At 42.9% G+C, this 20,500-nt stretch overlaps 1 protein-coding gene across 1 annotated transcript in view; it reads right to left on the reverse strand.

Annotated features, from left to right (window-relative positions):
• Positions 1 to 20,500, reverse strand: part of ablim3 (actin binding LIM protein family, member 3) — a 328,868-nt gene that overhangs the window by 131,155 nt on the left and 177,213 nt on the right. The window contains exons 5-6 of the mRNA XM_068043395.1: positions 3,405 to 3,531; positions 842 to 935 (exon numbers count right to left, since the gene is read on the reverse strand). Of these exons, the coding sequence (XP_067899496.1) occupies positions 842 to 935; positions 3,405 to 3,531 (221 nt within the window). The remainder of the gene's footprint in view (positions 1 to 841; positions 936 to 3,404; positions 3,532 to 20,500) is intronic.

Genomic DNA, 20,500 nt, shown 5'->3' on the forward strand with positions numbered 1-20,500 from the left:
TGCCACAGAGAAATGAACTTCTATCAAAATGTTTCAGGCAATGATCCAGTATGTGCTCTTATGTCAAATAGCTGACAACTTAATCCAACAGAAAGGTGAAAAGCTGCACCCAAGAATAACAGTTCGCAGTTCTCAGAAATAATCTCAGGGAACAAGTGCTCTGGTTACTATGTGTAGCTAAACTAAAAACATGTTCTCTTTGAAGGCATTTATGATCTTGATACACTGTTTCCTGTACAGTGCTCCCTCCTTTTGGTGTGAGATGTTTCTGTTCTATCCAGGTGTGCAATGTCATTGTAGTACCTCCTCATCGACCAACGTTGACTACTAAACCAAACTGCAAAATAAAAAGCAGTGTCCACAATACAGATGCTGTAATTCTGACAAATATTTGGTGACAATTTAACTTGGAACGAAAGTAAAAATACACAGGACAGGATGCTTCTAAAAGTCGTGGAAAACCATCAATTCAACATGAAAATATAGAAACTGAATATAATCAAATAGCTTTCTGCAAATGCCCAAAAAGTTCAAAGCAACATTTCTGTTATTATGGAAATTCAGAACACAATACAATGAATGCTTACTTTGTGAAGTGTACATATTATACATTCTCTCCTATTATTATCACTGCACTTTGCAGCAATTATTTAATGTTGGAACAGGTTAGTTTTTCTGAGGATTTGTCTGCCACCTGAAATTATCTGAAGGATGCCATCGTCCCAGAGCAACATTGTATTCAAGGGAATGAACCCTGCAGTCATGACTCAAAATCTAATTTGAAACAGAATTTTCTTCATAAAGCTACAATAAAAATCCATTCTTTTTCACGGACAGTTACCTCCAACACTCTCCCACTGATATATCTATCACAGGTCTCACACTTAATGCCGAATCGAGAATGGTAATCGGTCTCACAATAAGGCACGCCATCCCTTGAAAAAGACAGAGAGGGAGAGAGAAAATTGATACTTAGCAACTCATACTGAGTTAGTAATCATACAGCTTCTCAGCTCTGGAGGTCAGTTATGGTTTTCATCAAAATTAAGATGTACTGAAGTTTCATTCCAGAATGTTTTACAATTATTCCCATATAACTGCAAATAAGATATTATATGATTCTATACACTTCTTTGGTTCTGTGCTGTAACAGTTAGCATTAACAATTGAAATGCAGGCTCTCACAGAAACTTAACAATGTAAAATACACTGATGCTTTCAAAGCTGTAATGGATCAAGGAGTTTCAATGCACCAGCTGCAATAATATGAAGCATCACTAATTCAAGACTTTTAATCTTCCCAACAATGGGTGGAGTAAATTTGTTAATGATCATTGAAGGACAGATAAATTCCTAAAGCCTGGCAGTTGTTTTTTTAATATCAATAAATCATAGGTAATGCTGCCATCTTAAGTACACTAATGCAATGTGGGCTAGATTACATATTCAGAAGCAAAGCATATTATTCACTAGATAGTCTAACTTGATGGGCTAGCCTTTTAAGCTCTCCCCTGATGATTTGGAGCTGGGCAGCAGTGGAATGCAACTTGGTGATTCACAGGGTTGTGTCCCCCAACTCCCCACTGCTTTCCAAGCCTTATTTGTGACCTGAGAAACTACATCAGCGCATGTAACGGTGGACATTTATTAAAGAAATACAAATGAGGGGAACAAGACCTCTGCTGTGCTTTCTGTCAATTGCACTGTAAAGATACTGTGTGCAGGGATTACCTGTCTGGCCCTGGCATCCAACACTCAGAAAGCTGTGAAGAGTTTAGTGAGGATGACCTGAAAGAGGGGCCTGTGCAAGTGTTTGCTCAGGTAAAAAGGAGATTTTCTTCAACTTTTTCAGATTATCAGCAGGGAGCATATTAGCCACCTTTTTTTTAGTGCAACTGTCAGCCCACAGCCTTGTTTCAGTGGTAGCACTCTTGGCCCTGAGTCAGCAGGTTGTGGTCTAAAACCCCTCTTCCAGAGACTGGAGCACCTAACCTAATCTAGGCTGACGGAATGCAGAACTGAAAGAGTGCTACATTGTCAAAGTGCTGTCTTTCAGGTGAGATGTTAAACTGAGGTCTGCCTCAGGTGGATGTAAAAAATCCCACGACACTAGGTGAAGAAAAGCAAAGAAGGTGTCCTGACATTTATTTTTCAATTGATGTCAATTGATGGGTACTGCCTGTGCGGAGTTTGCAAGTTCTCCCTGTGACCGCGTGGGTTTTCGCCGGGTGCTCCGGTTTCCTCCCACAGCCAAAGACTTGCAGGTGATAGGTAAATTGGCCATTGTAAATTGCCCCTAGTGTAGGTAGATGATAGGGAATATGGGATTACTGTAGGGTTAGTATAAATGGGTGGTTGTTGGTCGGCACTGACTCGGTGGGCCGAAGGGCCTGTTTCAGTGCTGTATCTCTAAATAAAATAATAAAATAAAGCAGATTTACTGGTCATTTATCTCATTGCTCTCTGTGGGATCTTGTTGTTTGCTAATTGGCTGCTGCATTTCCCCATATTACATCAACTACACATCAAAAATACTTAATTGTCTGTGAAAAAGCACTATATTATTGCAAATTCTTTCTTTTTGCTATTTTGACCAGGGAATATTGTCTTAAAGGTTTGAAGGGTTAGGTTAAGAACAATGATGGGGAGAATTGGAAGAACTAACAGCCAATTTCTTAATAAAGCAGTATTGTGTGCTCCAATCTTCAATGTGCCGTGCCATGGAGTAGAGGGTTAACATTCATGGTCTCCCATAGCTTTGATTGTAATTGTGTAATTTTGGGAAAGTACTATAGGGCATCTTCCACAGGGAGCATAGGAAACTCAGACATAGCCATTCTTGGGCCACACATATCTCCTTGCCATGACATCGGGGGAAACCTAATGATATACAGTTCAAACACCCTCTCAGCTGCAGTAGGTGCACGAGAAGAAATGACTAAAACAGAAGGGAAGGGAATTGTCTGTCAAGACTAATGGTAGGAGGTGGGGGGATAATTTACACCTTCACTGAGTGGGCAATAGTCACTGGATGATAATCAAATGGACTCTATATTGGGAGAGTGATCTGCTCTGCCAGATTAAGGTCCAGGTGTTGAGGGTCAAAATCATCCCATTATCTAGGCTTACATACAGATAAAAGGCACTTCGGTGAGATACTGCAGCGCAGCAAACTTTTGTGGGGCTGTATCCCATTATGAATCAATACCTTCAGGAGAGGAAGAGGGAAAACCCTAACAAGATTCAGTGCCATCTCAATAATCTATGAGTAAACTGAAATTGAGGTACTATATGAATTAAATATAAAGCAGCAACATTCTTTCTGAATGGATAACATTTCATTAGTTCATGAGTGTGAATCACTCTTCTCTACATATACTGCATTCTTCAAGCAACACACATACTTGCTGATATATTCTCCTGTCAGCACAACACCACAGGACTGGCATTTGAAACAGCTCACATGCCATTGCTTCTCCAAGGCCAGCAGTGACTGTCCATGTTTGATTTCATCTCCACAGCCGGCACACTCTGTAACAAAAATAGAACACAAACAGGATGCATAATCCACACAGAATCTTCCAAAATACTATTGCAAATACAATGAGCTTCATGTGACTGTTGGGGCAATGATTAGTGCAATGAGTGTGGCACACCAAAATGATATGCCTTTATTGAACATTAATAATCCATCAAGTGTTACATGTCACATACAATCCTGAGCTCATGTCAAGTTCTGATTTATAAACACCATTATCATAACAAAAAATATTTAATTTTATTCCACATAATTATGTTTTGTGCTTCTGTGCCAGCACTTTATTTACACTGATGAAATACATTTCTGAACAAGTTTAAATTTTCACTTTAGAACTCTGTTGTCAGGTTTGTGTTATAGATCTTACCTACATTCCAATCCATCTACCAACAGATTACACCTCTTTGCCACATTGATGGAGAGAGGCTGGAGGTGAAATTCACCTTGGGCATTAGCACAAAATGGGCAATAGTGAAACGCAGCCTGTTTTATACTCCAACTGATTTTCTTTTCTATTGACAGTATACTGTTCAGCCTCATACCCTCCTTCATTTTTCTGGATATTACTGTAACAACATTCATATTTTCATTTTCAGCCAAGCAATGTCATTGATTTTGAAGAGTGGATATGTTTTTAATGTATGGTGCCAATTCATTCTTTTACATTTTAACTTGGCAAGAATTGTTTACCTCAAATACATATCAGTACTTCTTTACATTTACCTGATTTACTTCCCAGCAGACAAATCCAGTAAGGATTTCAGCATGCATATTGAAAGATACATGTCTATTAATGCAGCTGTTACGACCAGGTGAGAAAGGGGTCTAGGGCTCCCCCTCTCAGCCTCTTCCTGGTTTGGCTATAACAAGGTTTAATCTTTAAAACACCGTGTTTTAGCTTCCCTCTCAGTGAGTACTTGCACACTGCTCTCTAATTGCAATGGCAAAGAAATCAACCGGACAGCTTTTCTCAGATTTAAACAAGAAAGGTGTAAGTTTATTAACCTTAAAACTCTAACTCAGTTAATACTACTAAGAATACTCAACGCAATCATGCTCGTATGCATAGGCGATAAACTAACACACAACTAGAGACAGAGGCCAGAGGTTTACTGTGGGCGGACGGGAGCCGGCCTCTGATGTAAAAGTCGGTGGCGAACCTGCTTCCGCCTCGCCTGGGGATTCATTCTGTATTTTACGGGTCCCAAGGCTTTAATTGTTCCGAGGCAGGACTTCCACCCGCTTGAGGGAGGAAGTCCCACCTCATTGAGCTGCCGGCCAATCAGCCAGCTAGCAGCATCTAGTCCTAGCAGCAACACCGGGAGCGGTGACCACTGCTGTGACTGCAGCCCAGCGTGCACAGAAGATGCCTGGGAGCCGGGAAGGCTCCAAAACTTATTGGTTGACTTGTTGAGGGTAATCAGTCAGGCTCCGGCAAGGCAAGGGTGGTCGTTTGGGGGGAAGTGGGGCGTGCTGGGTCTAAGTGGTGGTTGGGGAAGCGGCGCGGCCCTCCATCAGGCACCCAGTGCCCGATAAGCAGGGATCCCCCCCCCCCGAGACGATCGGAAGCCGCCAGCTTTTCCCAGGCGGCTTTTCCCAGCTCCAGGATGCCCACTTGCCATGCGTAAGATCCGCTTAAGGGCCTTGATTGGGCTGGGGCGGGTGGGCCGTTTATCGCCCCTTCACCATACGTAAAAGGGGGAGGAGGCGTGAGCGGGTCATGAAAGCCTCCTGGAGCCTCCCACTCCATTTTACACCCCCCGCCCCCCCCCACCCCCCCACCCCGCCACAATCTGGCTCGGTGGGGTGTTGTAAAATTCCGGCCAAAGGAGGGGAATAAGGGGAGAGGTTTTAAGTAATAGCTGGGGTTCAGTTACTGACTTTGGGTTTGATGTAAAGTCTTTGACTGAAGTTTAGTCTTGCAGTTCTTGTTGGAGTGCACACTTTCAAACTTGTTTCGCTGATCTTCTGTTTTGAGGTTTAATTTACTTCCATGGATCCCTGGAACTTTGCGTGAGAGACAGAAAGAGACAGGAAGTGACCTCCCTTCTCTGTTGTCTTCAAATTGCAGTCTCTGCCAAAAACTGTTCTGTGAGCAGAATTCAACGAACTCTAAGTTGGCCAGCAGATTAGTCATGTGACAAACTCCTTACTTGGAACAACCTCTTTTGTGGTTTGTGGATTTCCCCCAAGCAGACATTTTCAGTTGGGGGGGTGGTGTGGTGTGGGTGGAATGCTGGCTTTTACACATACTCTTGACCAAAATCCATCTGGTGAATTGAATCAAATAGGCACTCCCATTGTCTTCTTCAGGCACCTGACTTTTAGAGTGCAAATGTGCATCCATGTTTTCAGCCACTGTTGTGGTCTTTTTAAACAAGTTATTTCAAGTCCAATAACAGTTCAAAAATAATATTCCATATGATGAAATTAATATGTCTCATTTTGGCAGGTGTGGTTTTCGTCACACAGCCAATATAAAATTGGAAGAAAATGTGACCACTAAGTGTCTAATTGCACAGCTGTAAAAAAAGCTTAAACAAAAACAAAAATTGCTGGAAATACTCCACCGTGGGTTGCAGCAGGGAAGCCCGTAAAATGCTAGCGGGAGTGGCCCGCCTCGACCCACAACACCGAGAAGGCCCCGTCGGATATTAGCAGCGGTGGCGAGGCCTTCATTAAAATATTAAAATGAGGCTAATTAACATTCAAATTAACTTACCTGATGACGGTGTCCGTCCCATGCCGATTTTACAGCTAACCGAATGCGACTCGCAAGCCTTCCAAGGCGAGACACTGGTGGGGAGGGGGGAGGAATAAAATTATCAGGGCAGTGGGTGGGGAGCAGGAAAAGCACATTATTGGTTGCAGGGATGGTGGGAAGGGGTTGAGGGTCAAAGGGAACAAATTTCGGGGGTAAAGTTCGGGATATCAATAAAGGTTTTTTATGGGGGTGCAGAGAGCAATCTGTCTTTGGATTATCCATTAGGGGGTGGGAGATGGGATTTAAAGTTGAATTGAAATTTTATTTGTATTTCCCAGAGACCAGGACCTTTAAATATTAAAATGTCACTGAAGGGCTTGAAGCTCTTTAAAAATGGCGCCTGCGCCTGCGTGGTGGCACCGGACGCCGTTGCCGGGGACACAGTGGCTTCCCCCTTCTATGTCATCGGGGGCGGCCACTCTGCCCCCTCCATTTAAATGAGCCCTCCCCCATGCTGATAAAATTCAGCCCAATGTTTCAGGCCTTTGTGACCTTTCATCAGAACTCTATTTTGTTCTCCACAGATGCTGCCTGACCTAAAGCCTGACTTGGGTATAAAATTAAAACCCGACCTGGGCCCGACCCGACAACAGCCAACCTGAACCCGGGTCCGAGTCCTTTAATTTTTTCTCATGTCTGACCCGGAAAAACATCATAGATTAAAAAGAAAACACTACGAAACAAACCAAGGCATTCCAGCTCGACCCAACCCGAGCCCGAATGCTTGCAAGAGAATATAGACCCAACCCGAACCTAACACACGTAGTCGGGTTTGGTCGGGTTTGGGTCGGGTGACCAGGGTTTAGCCTGATCTGCTGAGTATTTCCAGAATTTTCTATATTTGTTTCAGATTTCCAGCATTCGCAGTATGTTACTTTTGTAGAAAAGCTTATCCTTGCTTTGTGCCATTGGCGTTGTGCTGTTCTGTGCTACAATCCCAGCTGCTGACACAGTGGAACAGTCAGCGGCAATCCCAAAATAAACTTGCCAGATCCAATAAGGTGGGTCACTGGGAAGACAAGCAGGGCCCGGAATTTCTGCAGAGCTGCTCCCCATCCCCTGCTGTAATTTTGCCGGTAGTGTGATGGAAACACAATTTTTAAAATTCTTTCATGGAATGTGGGCCTTGCTGGCAAAGCCAGCATTTGTTGCCCTTGACAACTGAGTGGCTTGCTAGGCCATTTCAGAGGGCAGTTAAGAGTCAACCACATTGCTGTGGAACCGGAGTCACATGTCGGCCAGACCAGGTAAGGACGGCGGATTTCCTTTCCCAGAGAACATTAGTGAACCAGATGAGTTTTTATGACAGTTGATGATAATTTCATGGCACTATTACTGAGACTAGCTTTTAATTCCAGATTTTTAAATCATCTTTATTAATTGAATTCATTAATTAATTGAATGCATTAATTATTGAACTTAAATTCCACCAGCTGCCATGGTGGGATTTGAACCCGTGTCCCCAGGGCATTAGCTTGGACCTCTGGAATACTAGTTCAGTGGCATTGCCCCTTACACAACCAACTCCCCAATCTACATGCAAAAAGGGAAGGGGGAGGGGTCTCCTCCACATTTCTGGCAAAAGTTACAGCAGCTGAGTGGAAGCAGCTTCAAAGAAATTCTTGGCCCTGATTATAGGCAGCTGCCAGCAGCACTAACACAGCTTGAAACCAAGCAACTTCAACTAAAGATGACTTTGACAATGCAGCACCCTTGTGAATAAATGTTCAAGCATGTAAACTAAGAATTTACTATCAAAGTGTTACTCAATCTAGTGTTATACTGGAATGTTTATGAATGCAAATTAGTTCGTGATAGGGTCCTGGTGGCAGTCTCAAACCTCAGGGCTTTAATTTGTCTGGTAATTTTCATAACTCTGTTGTCAGGTAATTTTCTGAAAAAACTTTTGTTTGCTACACAGCCCAAACCACTTTGCATTAACACAAAAGTTGCAACATTAGTGGATCCTGAATCATGCTAGAACTGGGCTAATTGTTTTTTAAAATCGAATACAAACCTTATGTTGTAAGATTAATGCAACTAAATATTTGTGGATGGGAAATAGTATTACTGAATATAATCCACAATATTAGGTCCTTGTCATCTACCATTTGAGCAAGTTACTGAAAGACATCCCAAATTGGCAGAGCAGGCTCGAAGGGCCGAGTGGCCTACTCTTGCTCTTAATTCATATGTTCGTATAAATTTCAGAACTGAATCCGAACATTTAACTCTATTAAACCCCCTTGGTGTGTAGCATTAGTTTGGTTGTAATCTTCTGTTGGTTGTATGCCAATTGGAAATTATATTCAAACTGCTGCTACATGTTGGTTGTAATCTTTCAACACCAGATATCCGGTGTGCTATACACTGCTGTTTTACAATGAATAGGTTTTTCTACAACTCCCTTTGATTAGCTCAATAACTCATCACCCCAATTCCTAGTGCTATCTTCTAGTTTAGGTTTTACTTTTATCTGGTCTTAGGAAAGTCTCATGTTCATTATTTTTACTGACACACCAGGAGCTGCTGTAGACTAAATTATTGAATTTTGTTTCATAAAATATTTACTATGCTGCTGCAAGGCGAGGTTCCAGCATTGTTTTAAAACCAGGATTGTAAGAAAATGTATTTTAAATATGTTCATTATATAATGTGATTTCTACTCATTAAAAACATGGGCAGTTTTCAACGGCTTGTCTGCTCATAAAGACAAAATAGACATAATGTAAAACTGATTAAGTACACAATATTTAAAAAATATTTTGTGTAGGACATTGAATAAGTTATTTACCAAAGTAGTTTGGAAAAGTATAGTGATGGGATACTCAAATAGTTGTAGTAATCTTTTATAAATTCATACTTCTGATGAAGGGTGTACATCTAAAACATTAATCTATTTTTTACAGATACTGATAGCCCTGCTTTGTATTTGCATTATTTGATTTTTATTTCAGATTTTCAGCAATTAGCACTCCAATGCCATTTTAAGGCAAAATTACAGAAATCCAACCCAGTGCCCAACCTAGTAGTAAAACCTACTGGGACTGGTATCTTGCAGCCACTGAACCAGTATTAAAAAGGGCACTTACCTGAAGGTGAATGGAAAAGGTTACCACTCCCTATCTCCATAATCTCCTCTAGCCCCACAACCCTCTGAGACATCTGCGCTCATCTAATTCTGGCCTCTTGAGCATCCCTGATTTTAATTGCTCTACCGCTGGTGGCCCTGCTTTCAGCTGCTAAGGCCCTGAGCTCTGGAATTCCTTTCCTAAACCTCTCAGCTTCTTTTTTTTTTAGAGATACAGCACTGAAACAGGCCCTTCGGCCCACCGAGTCTGTGCCGACCATCAACCACCCATTTATACTAATCCTACACTAATCCCATATTCCTACCAAACATCCCCACCTGTCCCTATATTTCCCTACCACCTACCTATACTAGGGGCAATTTGTAATGGCCAATTTACCCATCAACCTGCAAGTCTTTTGGCTTGTGGGAGGAAACCGGAGCACCCGGAGAAAACCCACGCAGACACAGGGAGAACTTGCAAACTCCACACAGGCAGTACCCAGAATTGAACCCGGGTCGCTGGAGCTGTGAGGCTGCAGTGCTAACCACTGCGCCACTGTGCCACCTACTTCTATTTCCTCCTTTAAGATGATCCTTAAAACCTACTTCTTTGACGAAGCGTTTGGCCATCTGTCCTAATATTGCCTTTTGTGTCTCAGTATCAAATTTTGCTTTACAATGTTCCTGTGAAGCACCTTGGAACGTTTTACTATATTAAAGGCGTTATATAAATATAAGTTGCTGTGGTTGTTGTTGTTGGTAATTGGATCATTGGATCTTTGTGCTATTTGGATTGATAGGAGGGTTTCCGGATTCCAGATAGCTTCTTTGATTTTTTTTTGCCTTACTTGCCCTTGGTAAGCTTTATCTGCTTGTCCTGGGTGCTGTTCCTGCAAGTTTCATTGGGATGGAAGAACACGTGGAGGAGCAGCAATATCTTCAACAATCAACACCAACAGCAGCTCTACCTATTAGAAGACAGCAGGTGAAGAGACCTGTTCCTAGGAGGCCACAACCAGCACATAAGCTGCCCATGCCAAGAGTTAATTCCTTGGATCTATGCAAGGAGCTGTGTGTCTGAAAACTGCACCGCTCTAGGCAAGTTGTTGCAGATCTCCATAGCCTTCTGAATCAGTAACTATGCTCTCCCAGTGCCTTTCAAAGTCACCACACCTTAACTTCTTTACCACTGGCTCCTTCCAGTCTGCTACAGAAGCCATCACCTGCACCACCTAGTCTACAGCACATCGTTGTATTAAGGAAATAACTGGCACCCTGTCTGCCTGGACTAACCAGTACACCACCTTCCCCATTGACCTTAACATCAACATGAGAGAGTGTGGGGATTTATAACAGTGTCTGGCGTTTCTCATGCGAAGGGTGCGATTGACTGCACACAGTTTGCCATCAGGGTATCAGAGCACCAGCCGGCAGCATTCATGAATGGAAAAAGTTACCACTCCATGAATGTTCAGGTACTGTCAGATCACAGAAACAAGAACATGCAAATTTCTGCAAGCTACATTGTCAGATGTCACAATGATTTCATCCTGCATCTTGGTACATTTTACTACTTTAAAGGCATTATATATATGCAGGATGTTGCAGTTCTTGCAACAATCTGCCATCCTCCCAGTACTTGACTCTTCCAAAAACGTGGCTGGATGTCTGCTGCAGAACAAGCCATATTCCCAATAAACATGGCTAATGTCTGAGCACTACAGCTTTAATCAATGCCGTGGAACCACCAAAATGATTACTGAGCATGCCATAAGTCTGCTGAAGCAGATGTTCAGGAGTCTGGACAAGTCTCCATAATATGCTTCAGAAGGAGTCGCTCCTATCAGAGGTATTCTGCATGCCGCACAACCTAGCTATACAGGAGGACCTGTATTTGGAGAAGATACAATAGGAACAGCAGTCTCATCAGATAAGGAAGATAAGGAAGACAAGGGAAAAGTTGAGAAAGCAGCAGCAGAAGGGCCATATCAATATCTTGCCACAAAAGTACTGAGGGATGTTAACTGTTCAGTGATTCTGTTGATCTTCTCACTCCCTGCCCTGCAAACTTACACAAAGCCCCTCTGCATCAACAGTCCTTGTCACATCTTTCAGCATGTCCTTAATCTTGCCTCAAAGAACATTGAAATCATTCAGTCAGCTTCTAAATCAATGCCATACCAACAAGGCAGACTCAGAGCTGCTGTAAAAGCATGCTGAAAATCAAAGTGCCAAATGTAATAAAGGTGATGATTTTAATCCCTAGCATAATAATTGCCTTATATTCATTTCTCCCCCAACTATCAGCACATGGCTCCTTTATAATAAGAAGGTTTCCTAACTCTACCACTCCCACAACGTGCTCGCCGAATGATCTCTGCAAAGCTGGTGGAAGGCTGCTGTTGCCTATGTGGGGACCCTTGAGATACCCGAGACCTGTGATTTCTGGTAGCTCCAGCCTGTGAGGGCCCGAATGCAGACTGCTGCACCTCAGCTGCCGTTGGGGCAGTCTGGCCCAGCTGAGTTGCCAGAACCATGGCAGGTATTGGCTTAGGGATGGCAAAGGAGAAGACGTGCTGACTTCTTGAGAGAGGGCAACACATACTGCTCCCATCACACACAGTTGTGGAAGCCAATTTGCCTTCAGAAAATGGGACCTTGCTTTAAGAGTTGCATTCCTACTTTAAATAAGCCTTAGAAGGCCTGCCAGAAATTGCTCGCAGAAGGATGGTGGGCTATCTGTTTCTTGACATGATTGGGTGCACATCTTGTCAGTCATATTGAAATTAGGCCAGGGAATTAAAATTGCCCAGTCCGCATGCTACTGACATCATAGGGGCTTCCTGCTAACCTGCCCAATTCATAACCGAGTTAAAATCAGGGCCCAAAAAGTAGCACTATCCTTAAAATTTTCGACATTTTCTGTAAAAATATTAATTTTTAATGATATAAGGTTGTTTAAGCATTGCAAGATGCTTTACAATGGAAATGGTTGCTGTTAAAAATCTCCAAGGCTCACTGGTTATTTTGCTCCTAATTACCTCAGATGTTGCACTGAAATCCACTTGGGTTGAGTTGTATTATACTGTTGGAGTATTGTACTTCCACTCAACAATCAGAGTTTCCTTTTCAGTGTACTTAAATAGATAAATTCTATTCACCTATTCAGGGAATAAGAACTATTGTCTCACGAACAGTTATCGTAAGTATAGAGTGTGATTAAAAATGCAGGACACAGGACAGGATTCCTTAAGTTCTAAAGAGTCTGGTTAGATTAAACCAAACAGACAATGAATGATTGATTTTCCTATTAGAAAGGTGTAACCTTTTCTAATCTAAAGGCCAGATGTTCCATTAACACTGTCAGTTTTGTGCTTGTGCGAATATGCAACTTGGACCAACTTGTTCTTGTAAATGCTGTCATTGTGCATTCCAAAACCCACCTCTACAGCGTGCCTGCCATATCATCTGTGCAGTAAGAACCCAGTGAAATTTCTTCTTTTCCTTTCTAATAAACACATTATCAGTAATACTACTGAACAGTATAACAACATTAAAATGAATTAGTTGATGAGCTACATATGTTTTCTTGCAGTGCATGATGGACAATGCATGAATCACTTATAGAATCACAGGCCTCGAGATTGATAGCGGGGGTTTCGTAAGTGGTGGGGGGGCTGGAGTCTTGGTTAGGTCCCAACCACTGTGGAATTTTAACTCCACAGTGTGTACCTTTTTTAAAACAGGATCACCACCCAGAGGCCATTGACGGGCTTCACTCCCTGTCGAGCGGGGAGCACTCCAGCACAGACCACAGCCACAGAACCTGCAGCTGCTAGTGGAAGCGTGAGGGGGTATCTGATCTCCAATCGGTTGGGGGGGGGGAGGGTGGAGGGGAGGGGGCCATTGGATGGGGTGCGGTCTGATGTGGCGGTACTGGGGGGAAGGAAATCGGATCCCAGGGCAGCAGGTTAGCTTGGTGGGCTGGGAGGAAGTACACAAACAGTGCTGCAAGGGCACTTACCTTTTCCCTGAAGCTGTCCTTGCTTCCATTGAGCTGCCGGATTTCCTGAGACCTAGAAAACTGGGCCAGCCAGAGTTAAGTTTCTAAAGCAGGATAAATGTGAGGCTCCAAGACCTGTAACATTACTTAAATGACCAACCCGCCACTGGGAGCGATTGGCTGCCTGTCCCTCGTCCCGCCTCCTTTAAACCTGGAAGTGGGAGGGTTGGGTATAGGCTGGGGTTGGGATGGAGATTTTTTTAAGTGCTAATAGCCTGACTCCAATATACCCACTTTTAGGATTAAAATTATCCTGTTAGATTCGGAATAGAAGGAGGCTACTTGGCCCATCATGCCTGTGCCCGCTCTTTGGTAGAGCTATCCAATTAGTCCCTCTCAATGGTCTTTCTAAGCTGCACAGCTGCACTGCCACGGGGCCCTGTAATTTGTTTTCCTTTCAATTGCCTTTTAAAAGTTACTTTTGAACCTGCTCCCACCATCTTTTCAGGCAGTGCATTCTCAATTACAACAAATATTTGTGTCAAAAAGTGTTTCCTCTCACTCTGTTGCCAATTATCTTCAATATGTGTTCTCTGATTACCGTCACTGGAAACAGTTTCCACTTTTTTACACTTATCAAAACCATTCATGATTTTGAACACCTCTATCAAATCCCCTTCTAATCTTCTCTGCACGAAGGAGAACAACCCGTTTCTCCAGATAACTGAAGTCTCTCATCACCGTACCATTCTAGTAAATCTCTTCTACACTATCTCTAAGGCCTTGATATCCTTCTTAAAGTGTAGTGACCAGAACTGAACAAAATACTTGAGCTGAGGTCTAATCAGTGTTTTATAAAGGTTTTGCATAACTTCCTTGCTTTTCCCATATGCTATTTTAACAGCATTTTCAACTTGTCCTGTCACCTTCAAAGGTTTGTTAATACACCTCCAGGTCTCTCCATTCCTGCACATTTTAAAATTGTACTATAAAATTTTATTGCCTCTCCTCATTCTTCCTACTAAAATGAATCACTTCACACTGCTCTGCATTAAATTTTATCTGTTGTGTGTCTGCTCATTTCACCTGTTTATCTATGCCCTCCTGAACGCTATGCTTTCCTCCTCATAGTTTACTACATTTCTGAGGTTTGTGTCATCTAAAAACTCTGAAATTATGCCCTGTCTACCAAGTCCAGGTCAGTAATATATATATATATGAAAAAGTACAAAAAATCTTATAAAAAGAAGTACATGGTGCAGGGAGTGAAACAAAAATTCTTTAGAAGAGTGGGAAGTGTATTTTAATGAATGTTGATCTTTAAAATATAAAAGTTGGAAACTTGTGTAGTAAGTAGCATGCATAATAGAGTTTGAAGTGCTATGAATTACATCTAAGTATACTGAATATTAAATCATAATTATATATTACATATACATCTTGATTCCCATTACAGAAAATTGGTACTCAATAACAAAACAGTGAAAACAGTGTTTCAGTAATGGTGTTTTTTTAAAGTTATCACTTGGATACAGAGAGAGAGAGAGAGAGAGAGAGAGAGTGGATGGAATTTACAAGATTTTAGAAAATACTTAATAATGTGTCTCACAAGTGGCTTGTTAGAAAAACACAGGCATGTGGTATAAAAAGCAAATGTAGTAGAATGGGATAGAAACTTGGTTGAGCAAACTAAGAAATTGGGTAAATTGATGTTGCTTAGACCAGAAAAGAGAAGAAATGGTATACCCCAGAGGTGACTGTTGCACCTACTTTCATTCTCAGCACTTACAGATTAAAAAACCCCCTGCAATTATATAGCATCTTTCACAATCTAATTACATCCCAAAGCACTTTATAGTCAATAAATTACTTTTGAAGTGTAGTCTCTGTTGTTTTGTAAGCAAACCTGACAGTTGATTTACACACTTCAAGATTCTATGTACAGCAATGAGATAAACGGCTAAGCAAATTAAATGCTAATCTGATGTTGATTGATTGATACATGTTAGCCAGAACACAGAAGAACTCCTCTGCTCTTCTTCAGATAGTGTCATGGGATCTTTTATAGCCATTGAAAAGGCAGGGGTGATTTTCAACTGATAGGTGACATCTCCAACTAAGTGCCACTCCCTCAAGAATGTATAAAATTCAACTATATTTGTGCTCAAGTCCTGAAGTGGGACTTGAACCCAAAATTCTGACCCAGAGGTGGGTGTACTACCAATTAAGTTGTACAGGCAATTTTCCAAGTGTTGCTGCCAATGGGGAGACTAGCCAACCGGCTCCATGTTTGGGAAACTGGGGGTGTGTTGCTCTTGATATTCCATCCTTTTCATAATTAATGAAATTCTATCCTTAACATTTTCTGCAAGGATCGAAATGCCATAGATGTTTCTATGATTGTTTTGTGATGGAAAAGGTGGTGGACCATATTCACACAGCTGTTTTTTTAGAAGACCGGTTCATTGGTATCTACATAGTATAATTTAGCTATATTTAATGTTATGTGCATGACAATTTCTAAACACACAGTGGCGCAGTGGTTAGCATCACAGCTCCAGTGACCCAGGTTCAGTTCTGGGTACTGCCTGTGTGGAGTTTGCAAGTTCTCCCTGTGTCTGTGTGGGTTTCCGCCGGGTGCTCCTGTTTCCTCCCACAGCCAAAGACTTGCAGGTTGCCATTGTAAATTGGCCATTGTAAATTGCCCATAGTGTAGGTAGGTGGTAGGAGAATGGTGGGGATGTGGTAAAGAATATGGGGTTAATGTAGGATTAGTATAAATGGGTGGTTGTTGGTCAGCACAGACTCGGTGGGCCGAAGGGCCTGTTTCAGTGCTGTATCTCTGAATAAATAAAATAAAAAATAAACAATGTCTACATTGCAATTTAATTTCTCAGTAATTGCAAACACTGCTTAATTGCATGAAAGTTACCCATCCCAAGTTACCATCATTGTATCCCCCACTATCAACATCCTGGGGGTCACCACTGACCAGAAACGGACCTGGACCAGCCACATAAATACTGTGGCTGCAACAGCAGGTCAGAGGCTAGGAATTCTGCAGCAAGTAACTCACCTCCTGTTGCCCCAAAGCCTGTCCACCATCTACAAGGCACAAATCAGTAGTGTGACGGAATACTCTCCACTTGCCTAAATGGGTGCAGCTCCAACAACACTCAAGAAGCTCGACACCATCCAGGACAAAGCAGCCCGCTTGATTGGCACTCATTCACGACTTTCAACATACACTCCCTTGACCACCGACACACAAGATGCACTGCGGCAACTCACCAAAGCTCCTTAGACAGCACCTTCCAAACCCATGACCTCTGCCATCTAGAAGGACAAGGGCAGCAGATGCATGGGAACACCACCAATTGCAAGATATCTCCAAGCCACACACCATCCTGACTTGGAACTATATCGCCGCTCCTTCACTGTCACTGGGTCAAAATCCTGGAACTCCCTTCCTCACAGCACTGTTGGTGTACCTATACCCCAAGGACTGCAGCAGTTGAAGAAAGCAGCTCAAGGGCAAGTGGGATGGGCAATAAATGCTGGCCTCGCCAACGAAACCCACATCCCATGAAAGAATAAAGAAACTACACAATCAAGATGCTGGCAATATATTTTTATTTTAATTACCTTCCGGGAGGAGAGGAGCGGAGCCGCTAAATTAAACGTGAGGATCGCGGCCCAGTCACTTACCTTCCAGGAGCAGAGAGGAGTCCAGGCATGCCAGAGTTTGAAAACAAAGTGAACAGTGATGTCACAGGAAAGCTGCAAGGTGATTGGTTGGTGAGTAACTGCTGTTAGGGAATAACTCAAAATAGCTGGGTAAGTAACTAAAAGAAAAGAGAAAGGTCTATGCTTTTTTTTAATACAGTAGGTAGTGTTTTTTTTTAGGGAATCAAGGTCCCCAGTGTAAATAATCTAATTTTTGGGTAATTTAAGGGGATAAATTAAGGGTAAGTCATGGCAGGGCAGCTCGGCAGAGTGGAATGCTCCTTCTGTGCAATGTGGGAAGTCAGGGACACTGTCAGTGTCCAGGGCAAACACGTGTGCAGGAAGTGTATATGGCTTCAGCTGCTCGAAATCCGCGTTTCGGACCTGGAGCGGCGGCTGGAGACACTGTGGAGCATCCGGTGAACAGTCAGAGGTCGTGGGACACATTGGTCCCAACAACATAGGTAGAAAGAGGGATGAGGTCCTGCAACAAGAATTTAGGGAGCTAGGTAGCAGATTAAAAAGCAGGACCTCAAAGGTTGTAATCTCTGGATTACTCTCGGTGCCACGTGCTAGTGAGTATAGGAATAAGACGATAGAGCAGATGAATGCGTGGCTGAGGAGATGGCGCAGGAGGGAGGGCTTTAGTTTCCTGGATCTCTGGGTTTGTTTCTGGCAAAGGTGGGACCTGTACAAGTTGGACGGGATGCACCTGAACCGGAACGGGACCAACATCCTTGCTGAGAGGTTTCTAGTGCTGTTTGGGGGGTGAGGGTTAAACTAATTTGGCAGGGGGATACAGAGTGGAGGTATATTAGGGGGTGATGCACAGTCAAATATAAAAGAGAAATTGAGTCACTCCGGAAGGCAGAGCAAATATAGACCTGTTAAGGCACAAGTGAAAAATGCAAGGCTGGATTGCATCTATTTTAATGCAAGGGGTCTTACTAGTAAGGCAGATGAATTGAGGGCGATGATTAGCACATAGGATTATGATATTATTGCTATCACAGAGACATGGTTGAGGGAGGGGTAGGACTGGCAGTTCAATATTTCAGAGTATAGAATCTACAGGTGAGACAGTGGAGGGGGTAAAGGAGGAGGTGGCATTGCACTGTTGATCAAGGAGTCAATTACTGCAATAAGGAGGGATGATATCTTAGAAGGTTCCTCAAATTAGGCCATATGGGGAGAACTTAAAAACAAAAAAGAGGCAATCATTTGGCTGGGAGTGTACTACAGACCTCCAAACAGTAAGGGAGAGATCGAGGAGAAGATACATCGGCAAATATCAGAGAGGTGTAAAAATACTAGGGTAATATAGTAGGGGATTTCGACTTCCCCAATATCAACTGGGATAGTCTTAGTGCAAAAGGCTTAAAGGGGGTGGAATTCTTAAAATGCATACAGGAGAGCTTTTTGAGCCATTACGTAGAAAGTCCAGCAAAAGAAGGGGCAGTACTGCACCTAATCCTAGCGAATGAAGCTGGACAAGTGGTAGAAGTGTCAGTGGAGGAGCATTTCAGAGATAGTGACCATAACTCTGTAAGATTTAAGATTGTTGTGGAAAAGGACAAAGACGGACCAGAAATTAAGGGACTGAATTGGGGGAAGGCCGATTTCAATATGATAAAGCAGGATCTGGCCAAAGTGAACTGGGAGCAGCTACTTGTAGAAAAGTCTACATTAGACCAGTGGGAGTCATTCAAAGAGGAAATAGTGGGAGTTCAGAGCCAACATGTACCCGTTAAGCTAAAGGCAGGACCAACAAGTCCAGGGAACCCTGGATGTCAAGGGATATAGAGGATTGGATCAGGAAAAAAAAGGAGGCTTATGGCAGATTCAGAGCGCTGAAAACAGTGGAGGCACTAGAGGAGTATAGAAAGTATAGGGGGGTACTTAAAAAATAATTAGGAGAGCGAAGAAGGGACATGAAAATACACTGGTGGGCAAGATAAAGGAAAATCCTAAGGTGTATTATAAGTATGTTAAGGGCAAGAAGATAACCAGGGAAAGAGTAGAGCCCATTAGGGACCAAAGTGGCAATCTGTGTGTGGAGTCGGAGGACATAGGTGAGGTTTTAAATTATTACTTTTCATCTGTGTTGACTATGGAGAAGGACAATGTAGGTATAGAGATCAGGGAGGGGGTTTGAGATATAATTGAACATATTAGCATTGAAAGGGAGGAAGTATTAGCTATTTTAGCGGGCTCAAAAGTGGATAAATCCCAAGCCCAGATGAGATGTATCCCAGGCTGTTATGTGAGGCAAGGGAGGAGATAGCAGGGGCTTTGACACAAATTTTCAAATCTTCTCTAGCACAGGAGAGGTACTCGAGGATTGGAGGACAGCAAATGTGGTACCATTATTCAAGAAGGGTAGCAGGGATAAACTAGGTAATTACAGGCCGGTGAGTCTAACGTCAGTGGTAGGGAAACTATTGGAAAAATTCTGAGGGACAGGAATAATCTCCAGTAGGAGAGGCAGGGATTAATCAGGGACAGTCAGCATGCTTTGTCAGGGGGAGACTGTGTCTAACTAACTTGATTGAATTTTTCGTGGAGGTGACTAGGTGCGTAGATGAGGTTAAAGCAGTTGATGTAGCCTACATAGACTTCAGTAAGGCTTTTGATAAGGTCCCACATGGGAGATTGGTTAAGAAGGTAAGAGCCTATGGGATCCAGGGCAATTTGGCAAATTGGATCCAAAATTGGCTTAGCAGCAGGAGACAGAGGGTGATGGTCGAGGGTTGTTTTTGTGACCAGTGGTGTACCACAGGGATCGGTGCTGGGACCCTTGCTGTTTGTAGTGTACATTAATGATTTAAATGTGAATATAGGAGGTATGATCAGTACGTTCGCAGATGACACGAAAATTGGTTGTGCCGTAAATAGTGAGGAGGAAAGCCTTAGATTACAGGACGGTATAGATGGGCTGGAAAGATGGGCGGAACAGTGGCAAATGGAATTTAATCCTGAGAAGTGTGAGGTGCATTTTGGGAGGACTAACAAGGCAAGGGAATATACGTGGATGGTGGGACCCTAGGAAGTACAGAGGGTCAGAGGGACCTTGCTGTACTTGCCCATAGATCACTGAAGGCAGCAGCACAGGTAGATAAGGTGGTTAGGAAGGCATATGGGATACTTGCCTTTATTCGCCGAGGCATAGAATATAAGAGCAGGGAGGTTATGATGGAGCTGTATAAAATGCTAGTTAGGCCACAGATGGAGTACTGTGTAAAGTTCTGGGCACCACACTATAGGAAGGATATGATTGCCCTGCAGAGGGTGCAGAGGAGATTCACCAAGATATTGCCTGGGCTGGAGCATTTCAGCTATGAAGAGAGACTGAAAAGGCTAGGGTTGTTTTCCTTAGAGCAGAGAAGGCTGAGAGGG

The sequence above is a fragment of the Heterodontus francisci genome, chromosome 12 (genome assembly GCF_036365525.1).
Source record: "Heterodontus francisci isolate sHetFra1 chromosome 12, sHetFra1.hap1, whole genome shotgun sequence".
Classification (NCBI taxonomy): domain Eukaryota; kingdom Metazoa; phylum Chordata; class Chondrichthyes; order Heterodontiformes; family Heterodontidae; genus Heterodontus; species Heterodontus francisci.